We start from the raw sequence: 12034 nt of genomic DNA, 5'->3' as shown, positions 1-12034 counted from the left end.
CAATGAATGCTACCATGTGAAAATGTTCCGATCATTATGCTGTTTTCTTCTCTGTATATTTTACTTTTATTGTCCATTTGATACATGATACAATACTTTGTAAATTTTATACTGAACGTATGAAAATACAAAAAAAAAGTTTATTAAAAAAAAACAAAACATTTGAACTATTAGGCCCCGGGTTTGTGATGGTTTTCAACTCTGTGATCGCTCCAGCCCCTTCCTCTTGTGCCTTTGCTCAATTACTTGAGGTACATATCACAGTCCTCCATAAAGATGGAAAGGATCCTACGTATGTTTCTAATTATCGTCCCATATCCCTTCTAAACATGGATGTAACATTATTTGCAAACATTTTGGCTAATCGCTTGCTCCCTACCATCCCATCGCTGATCTCCTTAGATCAAGTGGGCTTTGTAGCGGGCTGGGAGGCCCGTGACAATACACTGCAGACCTTGAACCTCCACCACTATCTTACCTCTACTGGGAATGAGGGTTTCTTCCTCTTGGATGCAGATAAGACATTCGACAGAGTGGCCTGGGACTACATGGCAGCTGTATTGGAGGCCGTTGGCCTTGGAAATGTGCTTGAGGAACATGTTTTTGTACCCTCTTGGACAGGGTCAGGGTCAATGGCCACCTGTCGGACACCTTCCGGCTAGGGGTGTCCCCTTTCCCCTCTCAGCATTATATTGACACTTGAACCCCTCTTACGCTGTTTGAGAGCACAATCGACAATTGAAGGAGTGGTGGTTGGGGGTCAGGAACACAAACTGGCAGCGTTCACAGATGGCCTATTCCGATCTGACCCACATATTTCTATGCCAAATCTTTGTCAATCCAGTAATGGTACTTCCCAGACCCCACCCTAGGCGACCTGAGTCCACACCTCCTAATTAATGAGTTTAGCAATTGTTTACAATATTTCTATTGTGATGGAGTGTGTTTAGAAAGGACTCAGATGTATATAATATGAAAACATATTTATTTGATTTTAAATTCTTGTTGGTTTAAAAGATTCATGCAGTTCAATAAAATATTATTTACAACTTCTCTTGTGGTGATATTCATGTGTAATTCAAAGATACATGTATCTAATTCTATGACTATTGCTGATTGGTCTATTCACAAACCGTATTTCATACATTCTCAATACATTCATGTGGATAAGGATATACACATAATTGATCCTTTCTAATACAGGTATATTACTAATTGATGAGTCCCCTACGCGTTACGCCCAGGTAGGCTTCCTCAGGAGGATATATTCACTCTGTATGTTTGTATATACCGACTTTCAGCAATAATCTTTCTATTCGACTATTTCAACCCGGGATTGCAAGATCCTGGAGAGGACTTTCATCCCCCTCCAGGGTGATGGGGTTAATTTCGTCTACTCTGAAACAGAGTATCACCCGGCGGAACCAGAGACGCACAGGGAATCCAGTACAACTTCACAGTGCTTAAGCAATCACACCCACTGCTGTGTTCAGCTTTCTCAGCCGTAGTGAATCAGTATAAAGTATCTTGTTTCCTGCGTGTCGATCCGTGTGTATCTCTCCGTTCCCTTTCCTTTTCCTATGCCAAATCTTCTCAGGGAGCTTGCCCTCTTTCGTATGCTTTCTAATCTTAAAATTAACTACTCTAAATCCTTTGCATTGAATGTATCTCTTCTGGATGTTGTTGTGTCTCGGTGTGGAGACAACTTTCCCTTTCTATGGCAGACCACATCTCTACCATACTTGGGGACCAAATACGAAGGAAACTAGATCAGCTCTACTCTCTTAACTATCTCCCTATTTTACCGGGATTTGCATCGTGGCCTGTGGTCTTGGGACAAGCCCTTTTTCTCCTGGTTGAGACGCGCTGTGACACTGAAGATGGATACATTTACTAACACCTAGGCATGCTAGTTGCATTTCAAAACAATGACCGGGTACACGACTCACCTTCAACCCTCCAAATAAGACTTCCTGTTGACTGTGCATTCTTATTGGGTTATTTATAAGACCTTTTAAGACCGGTTTTGATTATGGCCTTTCATAGGGGATCCAGGGTTGGACCTCCCTCCTCAGACAGGAGGGGGGGTCCTTTAGAAGGGGATTGTCCGGTAGGGTCCCTCCCCTTACCTTTTGCCCGCAATAAAATGGAAGACAAAAAAGGAGGGGGAAGGGGAATTATATATATTTGTTCCTTTGACCCTTCCCTTTCTCCTATGCTTGTTCTACATCTCTGTGTTGTGTCTGGTCTTTTGTTAGTAATTTCTTGTGGGGTAGTGTTGTCTGGTTGTGGGGACAAACTACCGGACAGTCCATGTGGCATGATATCCTTCCCCCATGTCTTGATTAAGCAATGCACAAGGCTTATAAAAAAGCATTATTTAAACATGTATTCAGTGCAGAGAATGAACCCACAACCGCTCAGCCCTGAGCACTTCCAGGTACAAGTGTTTCAGTCTGCCACTGTTCTAAGACAGCTCAGCCAGATCTTTATCTGCTGAACACAAAAGAGACATAATGGGTCTACTAAACAATAAAGATAACTGTTCTTTATACTCTATCAGTATATAAAGGTGAATTTGAGTTCATAGTTTCTGGACAAAGGCCAACATCAGCAATTCTCAGAGCCTTACCACATTACCACCAGGTTGTAAATTATGGGAGTACCAGACAACAAGGACGAGATAAGGACTGACCATAGTACCAGACTGTGTAAAAACTAAGAGCTCACAATAGACATTACCTTGTATACAATATTATTTTGTAGGAATGTCATTACCAATAATTGTATTATTATTGCATGAAGCATGTTTGCCTAATTGAGTAATTATATGTATACTTCTCAGCGATTAACAGCCCTCTAAAGCAGCAAATAACTCGTCACGTACATTTGACGAGTCAAGATATCTAATTCTTAAATTTGATGGACTCTAAATTATTCCTCTTCCAACATTGCCCTCTTCAGGTAATTGTGTATACGAGCTCAGGAAATTAGGTATTATTTTTAAAGAAAAGTGAAACCCACCTGACTTTATAGTTAGGTTGAGATAAGCTTTCTCCTCCTACATTTTTGGGTGATAAAAGTGAGGGGAAACTTAAGAGTGGGAAGACTGAAAAAAGAAGGAATATATAGGAGGATGGACACAGATACAGAAAGGAGAGATCTGAATCTGATGGACAGGCTGCCAGTGGGAACTGAACCAAAGTGAACCTGAACATCTCTTGTCCCTACACAGGGACAAGGGAAACAAAATCCAAAACCACATGTGTTAAAACATAACTTAACTCTGGTTTATCACACCTGAGTTCAATTTATCTAGCCACACCCAGGCCTGATTACTGCCACACCTGTTCCCAATCAAGAAATCACTTAAAGACTTGATGACAAAGTGAGGGAGACCAAAAGATCCTCAAAAGCTACACATCATGCCGAGATCCAAAGAAATCCAGGAACAAATAAGAAAGTAATTGAAATCTATCAGTCTGGAAAAGGTTATAAAGCCATTTCTAAAGCTTTGGGACTCCAGCGAACCACAGTGTGAGCCATTATCCACAAATGGCGAAACCATGAAGCAGTGGTGTACCTTCCCAGGAGTGGGCGGCCAACCAAAATTACCCCAAGAGCACGGTGATGACTCATCCAAGAGGTCACAAAAGACCCCACAACAACATACAAAGAACTGCAGGCCTCACTTGCCTCAGTTCAGGTCAGTGTTCATGACTCCAGCATAAGAAAGACTGGGCAAAAATGGCCTGCATGGCAGAGTTCCAAGACGAAAACCGCTGCTGAGCAAAAAGAACATAAAAGCTTGTCTCCGTTATGCCAGAAAAATCCTGATGATCCCCAAGACTTTTGGGAAAATACTCTTGTGGACTGACGAGACAAAAGTTGAACTTTTTGGAAGGTGTGTGTCCCATTACATCTGGCGTAAGAGTAATACCGCATTTCAGAAAAAGAACATCATACCAACAGTAAAATATGGTGGTGGTAGTGTGATGGTCTGGGGCTGTTTTGCTGCTTCCTGGAAGACTTGCTGTGATAAATGGAACCATGAATTCTGCTGTCTACCAAAAAATCCTGAAGGATAATGTGCGGCCATCTGTTAGTGACCTCAAGCTGAAGCGAACTTGGGTTCTGCAGCAGGACAAAAGTTCTGCAGTTTTGGGTTCTGCAGTTTTGGATCACCAAAACACACCAGCAAGTCCACCTCTGAATGGCTGAAGAAAAACAAAAGACTTTGGAGTGGCCTAGTCAAAGTCCTGAATCCTATTGAGATGCTGTGGCATGACCTTAAAAAGGAGGTTCATGCTCAAAAACCTTCCAATGTGGCTGATTTACAACAATTCTGCAAAGATGAGTGGACCAAAATTCCTGCACAGCGCTGTAACAGACTCATTGCAAGTTATCACAAACGCTTGATTGCAGTTCTTGCTGCTAAGGGTGGCCCAAGCAGTTATTAGGTTTAGGGGACAAACACTTTTTCACACAGGGCCATGTGGGTTTGGATTTTGTTTTCCCTTAATAATAAAAACCTTCCTTTACAAACTGCATGTTGTGCTCAATTATCTAAGCTAATCAAACTTATCCATGATCTAGGCTCACAAAATAAACCCGCCCCCCAACCTGCACTTTTATCCCAACTGAACAAGTTAAGACATGAACTGCGTACCATTCTCTTGGATAGATTTGACAAATCTTCGAGGAGACTACGTTTGACATATTACTCTAGTGCTAATAAGGCGGGAGCCTTTCTTTCCAATCAGATTAAAGGCCATAGAGCCAAATCCAGAATTCACCATCTTGAGTGCCCTTTGGATGGTACAAAAATCACAAGCCCTATAGACATTGCTGATAAATTTAAGGAATACTTTAGTTCCCTATACAATCTTAAAGAGGATCCATCTACCCCTATACCCACGGCTACTGATATTTACAGCTTTTTATGCTCTTTGAACCTCCCCACTCTATCTACAACCCAACGATCTACCCTTAATTCTCCCATTACGTAGAGGAAATCTCTCGAATCATTAAAACACTGCCCAGTGGTAAGACCCCTGGTCCGGACGGCTTCTCCGCCGAATACTACAAGACCTTTACAGACCTGCTGGCTCCCCATCTGCTTCGGGTTTTTGGAACGGCCATCCAAAAAGCTTCATTCCCAGATGAAATGTTAAAAGCTACTATAGTAACCATTCCCAAACCGGGCAAGGCACCTACAACTCCATCTAACTTTCGCCCAATATCATCGCTTAACACCGATGTCAAACTTTATGCTAAAATCATAGCCTCTAGATTGAACTCTTTGTTGCCGGCCTTGATCCATCAGGATCAGTCGGGATTTCCATTGGGTAGACAGGCACCCGATGCCACTCGTAGACTTATTAATTTCATACACTGGGCCTCCAAATCCAAAACTCCTTCTGTCCTTCTGACGTTAGATGCTGAGAAGGCGTTTGATAGAATTTATTGGCAATACATGGAACACGTGCTCCACAGGTTTGGCTTCGCTGGCCCAATTTATGATGCCATTATGGCGTTATACTCATGCCTATCAGGAAAGGCAGTCTCGGGAATCCTTTCTTCATCCTTCTGCATATCTAATGGCACGAGACAGGGATGCCCCTTATCACATTTAATATTTAATCTACTCGTGGAACCCTTCACCGTAGCTATTAGAACCAACCCCTCTATTACAGGATTCCACCTCTCCCACCACCATCACAAAATACAATTGATTGCTGATGATGTGATTTTTATGATCACGAACCCAGCTCCCTCCCTGTTGGAATTCCACAAAGTTATACACCAATTTGGCCGCATCTCCTACTATAAAGTCAACGATTCTAAATCTCATATTCTCAATATTGGCATCCCCTCTGCAACACAGAAAAATATATCTGCCTCACTTCCCTGTGCCTGGAGCGATGATAAAATATCATATCTGGGCATTAACCTCACTCCGCACACTACGTCTCTATACAGAGAAAACTATCTCCCATTCTTAAATATGTTCCAAAATGATCTCATAGAACTGAGTAAACACGAACTCTCATGGTCTGGCTGCCTAGCAGCCTTCAAAATGTCGCTCCTTACCAAAGCACTTTATCTACTTAGAACACTACCAATACCGCTACCTTCCCACTATTTTAACTCCCTTAAAACTTTACTGCTCAAATATATTTGGCAGAACAAGAGGGCACGATGCGCATACCGCCAATTAATTAGACACAGATCGGCGGGTGGCATGGGTATGGTCGATCTCAGACTATTATTTCGCAGTTCTACTAGAAAAAATCAAATCATGGTTTAGTCCCTCCCCTTATACCCTTTGGAGGGAAATTGAACCATCCTTCCTCCCTAGAAATAACTTCCTTAATTTTCTGTTGGCCAGCCTGTGTCTGGGGTTTTCAAAAGATCCTACATCCCCAACTATAGATGACTCTATGACCGCTTGGAGACACCTATGCTCCTTGAAATTCTCTCTAGAACCGACCACTAGAATATCTGTACCGATAGAAGTTTTGGAGCTGCTCATTCCAGACCTTAATCTTAAACATTGGCAGGCTAGTTCGATTACCTGATCTCTATGAAAACAACAAACTCAAACCTTTTCCTGTACTATGTAGTCAATATTCCCTCCATCCTTCCACGTTTTACCAATGTTCTCAGATACAGCTAAATGGGATCCGCACCCTGAGGTTTCAATCCCTAACAACCTGTGGACATTCCATCATAAACCCAACACATTCACTAAGGGCATTTCCTTGATCTACAGCTTACAGGAGAAGCATTCTTTCGTTAAGTCTCTTCCATTCCAGAAGTGGGAAACAGACCTGCACATCACGTTTTCTCCAGCCCAGTGGACCAGAGCACTGAGTATGATATTCTCAACCACTAAATGCGTGAACCTTTGGGAGGTCTCTTTGAAACGTATCCTTCGATGGTACCTTACTCCCTACAGATTGGCTAAGTTTTCGGCAGAACATTCCGCATTGTGCTGGGGGAACTGTGGTCAAGTGGGGAACCTACTGCACACCTTCTGGCAATGCCCCGAAGTGCAGCACCTTTGGGGAGACATGTTTCGGATAATTGGTGCAATCAGTGGTCGGGCTGCCACCCCTGAGCCAGCACTGGAACTTCTCAATCTCGGATTGGAGGATTTTCCTCCAAACACTAGAATTGTAATAACTCATATTCTATTGGCTGCCCGGCTACTTATAGCTAGAAACTGGAGGACTCCAGAGTCTCCTAATATTTTACAGATTACTAATTTAGTTCATCTACACTATTACTATGAAATAATATTAGCTTTTCAAACCGATAACATCCATAAATTTGACGGCCTTTGGAACTCCTGGATAACTTGGTGCTCTTCTAATCCAAATTGAGCTCCCTAGAGAATCTTGTGTTGGTTCCTTTTTTATTCTCTCTTTATCTGCTCCTATGTGTCTTTCTCCACATTACTGCATACAGTGCGATAACTCAGATGAACACTTCTGTTAATGTTTTTAGATACTTGTGCTTAGTACAACGGTGTTATTATTACATTGTATTAGAATACTGCAGGGAACCTAAGTGATGTTTCACTATGTATATAGCATTACCCGCTAATATAACAACCAATAGTTGTACTTGATTGCATCTTTTCATGTTGATACGCAATGTTATTTTCGTATCAAAACCAATAAAAATTTACTTGGTTAAAAAAAAACCTGCATGTTGTGTTTACTTGTGTTATCTTTGACTAATATTTAAATTTGTTTGATGATCTGAAACATTAAAGAGTGACAAACGTGCAAAACAATGAAAAATCAGGAAGAGTGGCCAACACTTTTTCACATAACTGTATATAAAATAACTTAGTGGAAGTTTGTCGTTACCTTAGATAGATTCTTGGCTGATTAGCCAGTCCCGTGCACAGTATTATGAGTTAGTTCATGCGCAGTAGAACGTTGAGCTTTTGAACATCTGTTTTGCTGGGAGAGGTCACGTGTTGAATCTGCACATTATTTTGTCATATTCTGCTTAGCTACTGAGAGTGTTACCAATTGTATTCCAAGTTATTTTTTTTACAATATTTGAAATTACATCCTGTGGTTTTATTTTTATTATTTTGGCTGATCAATATTATTGCAATTTTGATCCATATTCATTATTGTCACCAGTTATATTTTGATAATTATTGTGCACTGATTTTAGTTTATATTATATTTTTGCACATTATAGTTTTTATTATATTTTTGCACATTATAGTTTTTATTTCATCTTCAAGTTAGCGCAAATAAAGAACTTGAATTATTAGTTGATTTGTAAAAATTAGTTGGGAATCTCCTTAATTTCAAATCCTGGCCTGTTTTCATAAATTAAAAACAGTTTTATTTTTTATCAGAGTAAATATTCTTACAGAACCTATCACTACACATTTATGCTGTCATATGCTGTATATGTTCCAAGTTGGCTGGAGCTTAAACACTGCAAAGGACTACACAGCTCCACATGAGTAATGGTCTGGTAATTGAATGCTGAGATACTCTACTTCATTCTGATGAGCTACTGTCTGATAGGCCAGTAATAAATACCAGTACACCATGAATTGCTTACATGCCAATAACTATTCAGCATACGTTAACCTGATACTAAATGGGCACATATTTGCTGGTTACTATTTGTTATCCTTTATAAAAAAAAAAAGGTCTGGCATGGCTCTGTCTCATAAACCAACATGTATGTATCTGGTAAACAGTGTTTTGTTTTTGTTAATAACGTTAAAAGAAATCAGTTTTGCAAACAGATTGTTAAGATAAAGATCAAATATTTGCATGTTACCTGGAGACAGTTGTATCGACTGAGGCACTGCTCATAGCTGTAATGGAAGTGAGTGAGCTAATACTGGATCCGGCAGAAGAGGCAATCTATTACAGAGATGTGGGGTAGAGGGGAAAAAACAAATTAGAGAAGCAGCCAGAAGTAGAATTAGTAGTATCACAGCATTTTGGGGTGGGGGGCGGGGGGGTCTTCTCTTGTTTGCCAGGCACTAACAAAAAAAAACAGTTACATAATCACCAGGCTTTCTTTTTACCATTAGAGAAACAAAACCTTAAACAACTGAGAACAGGAAATCATGTTTAATGGAAAAAAAAAACACTAAGGATGGGTTTCACACCTAGGCGTATCGAATATGCGCGTTTGCCGCGCGTTTCGTGCCTCGTGTTTTTACAGCGATTCACGGTAAAAAAAAAACACGCAACGCGCGTTTCCGAGGCCTATCCGGCTGTATACTAATGGATACGCGCGGCAAATACGCCCCAAAGAAGCTCCTGTACTTCTTTGGGCATAGGGCGTTTTGCAGCGCGTTCCTACACGCTGTAAAACGCCCAGGTGGGAACAATGCCCATAGGCAATCATTGGTTTTCACATGTTGAGCGTTATATAGCGCGTAGGAACGCGCTGTAAAACGCCCAGGTGTGAACCAGGCCTAAATTTCATACTGCTTCCTCAGTGTGATTAATATAAACATTTAAATGATATGCATGAGCTACATGGCTGATTCCTTGTCCAAAGAGCAGATATGCGATACTGGAGGCTCACACACTTTTGGCAGACCTTTATGAAACATAAAACTGGCTGAAGATAATTAAAAATGCTTTGTTTATATTTAACAGTATAAACATTCACACATTTATTTTAGCTGTTTATTTAGCCAGCAATAACCACTAACAGTTCTGTCCCACCCTCTGTACTCAGAGGACATTTTGAAGCATTCTGTTTACATTCACTTCTATAGCCTGCAAAGATGGAGTGCCCTACAGAAGCATCAGAAGCCCAAAAGATAAAAAAGATCAATTAAGTTCCCGGGCTTAGTGCTGGACACAGGCTAGCAAGGACAGCCTATGGTTCAAGCACTAGTAGCGAGGGGGGTGGTGGTGGGGGGTGGAAAGGTGTGGCAAAAACGTTTGAGACCGTCTGCCAGTTTAAAATGGTGCGTGGATTAGTCACTATTCCAAGTCTGCAACTGTAGCTAGCAGAATTGTTGCTGTTTTAACCTGCCGGTTGCTGGCTAAGCTTTAAACAGTTAAGTGCACTTTAGGCCTGAAAAATAATGGTAGGTAGCTGTCAATTGTGGCTGCAGTTTAAAGGACGTCCGTGTATGCCAACACTGCACCTGATCTCCGAAGTGATAAAATTGTAGACAAAAAAAGGCTGCTGCTGTGAGCAGGTGTCCCCCCCAGTAAAGGAGCAGGTAGCCATCAATGGTCCATCTTCTCCATTTTTTTTTTAAGGCTAACATTCAGACCATTCAGATGATTCAAAGAGAACAGACTGACAATTGTTCCGGTTTTATGGCATGGCTTTTCAAACACGTTTGCGCACAATGAGGGTTTTCCCCATTCCTATTGGGAAAGCTGCTCAAAGATCTATTAGCTTGCATAGGGAATGTAAATTAACCCTCTTATTCAAAACCAGTGACAAATTTTATACTGGATTAAGACCTGGACTTGGCCATTCAAGGACAAACATTGTAGTTTTTAAATCCAATCCTGTGTAGTTTCCTACAGATTGCAAGTTTTTCTGTATTGCTACATTCAACTGAAGAATGTGTTGGGGAACTTGGTTGATTATAAGTGCCAGAAGCAATAACTTTACAAATAGCAGATTCATAATTATGAAGGCACTCATGCAGCGTAGTTATTGTTTTCCAACAATATAAAAGTCCACAAAGACAGCCAAATATATACAGTGCATTCAGAAAGTATTCAGGCCCCATTCACTTTTTTTTTCCAATTCTGTTATGTTGCAGCCTGATACTACAGTTGTTTAACCACTTGCTGACTGGGATGTTAAACCCCCCTTCCTGTTCAGGCCATTTTTCAGTATTCAGCTCTGCAGTATTTTGGATGAAATTTATTCTGTCAAGCAATGCTGTACTGAAATTAATTTATACCAATTTTTTGGTGACACAAAAAGCTTTCTTTTGGTGGTATTTAATCACCACTGGGGTTTTTAATTTTTTATTATATTAAGGAAAATTTACCGACAATTTTTTGGGGGAAAAAAACGTTTTCCCCTATATTAAATCATGACACATTTATTATTACCCAATTTATTGGTAAAATATAAAAGACGGGGTCACGTCAGGTAAAAATACATCAAACATGTCAAGCCTTCAAAATTCCGTGCGTCCGCAAAATAAAAAAAAACTACAATACCCATAATTGGCCATAGGTGACGCTTTAAAATATTTTACCGCTCATCAGTTTAGTGTTATCAGTGATTGATGGCCCTAAAATTATTGTTCTCATTCCGTTTGCGGCGATATGTAACATGTGTAGCACAATTGTCGTGTCCGCGCATTGGCACACCTAACACATTTACGTTTATATGTGTGTATACGTGGGGGTGGGGGACTTGCACATTTTTTTTTTTAAACATTTCTTTAAGTGACTTTTTTTAACACAATATTATTGCCATCACATATGGGGCGAACAATCCCCCTATGTGATAGCACATGCACACTGCTGCTATAGTCAGAGAAGAAGCTGGTGAAGCAAATCTCTGTTTCATCAGCTTCTTTGGGGGTATACCATAAATGGGGTTGGAGGATTGGCAAAAAGTAGCTGTTTATCACTAGAGATCACCTTTTGGACTCAAAAACTGCCAGGTAATGACCCCCTTTAGTGTTCTAGACGACAGCACTTCACGTAGTCTCTGCTGCAACTGGACGTTGCTATTCTAATAACTGCAAAAAAAATTTAACCATAGCATATATACCAAGATCCATGCTAATGACTCACAATTAACCCTAAAAAAGCTGCTGTGCTCAGAGAAAACTGCCCTTTAAAATATTTGTGTCAACAAATGCCCAGCGCAAAGAACAGCTTAATAAAAGTGTTAAAACCTATTTGGTGTCCCAAAATACAGACAGATGAATAAGCATAAAATAAGAAATAATACATAGCAATAAATAGGCAAATAAATTGTTGTTCACAACCACACCTAATTTAAATAGATAATACCTTGCAGATACATTCAGCTA

General features: G+C 40.5%; 1 protein-coding gene across 1 annotated transcript in view; it reads right to left on the bottom strand.

Moving 5' to 3' along the window:
• The window catches only part of EDC4 (enhancer of mRNA decapping 4), a 631081-nt gene that overhangs the window by 296220 nt on the left and 322827 nt on the right, over positions 1 to 12034 (bottom strand). Inside the window, exon 14 of the mRNA XM_018559011.1 lies at positions 8827 to 8912. Coding sequence (XP_018414513.1) covers positions 8827 to 8912 — 86 coding nt within the window. The remainder of the gene's footprint in view (positions 1 to 8826; positions 8913 to 12034) is intronic.

Source organism: Nanorana parkeri, unplaced genomic scaffold (genome assembly GCF_000935625.1).
Source record: "Nanorana parkeri isolate BGI_ZX_2015 unplaced genomic scaffold, ASM93562v1 scaffold375, whole genome shotgun sequence".
Taxonomy (NCBI): domain Eukaryota; kingdom Metazoa; phylum Chordata; class Amphibia; order Anura; family Dicroglossidae; genus Nanorana; species Nanorana parkeri.
Note: the sequence above shows the minus strand (reverse complement) of the source record. Positions and strands in the feature narration are given on the sequence as shown.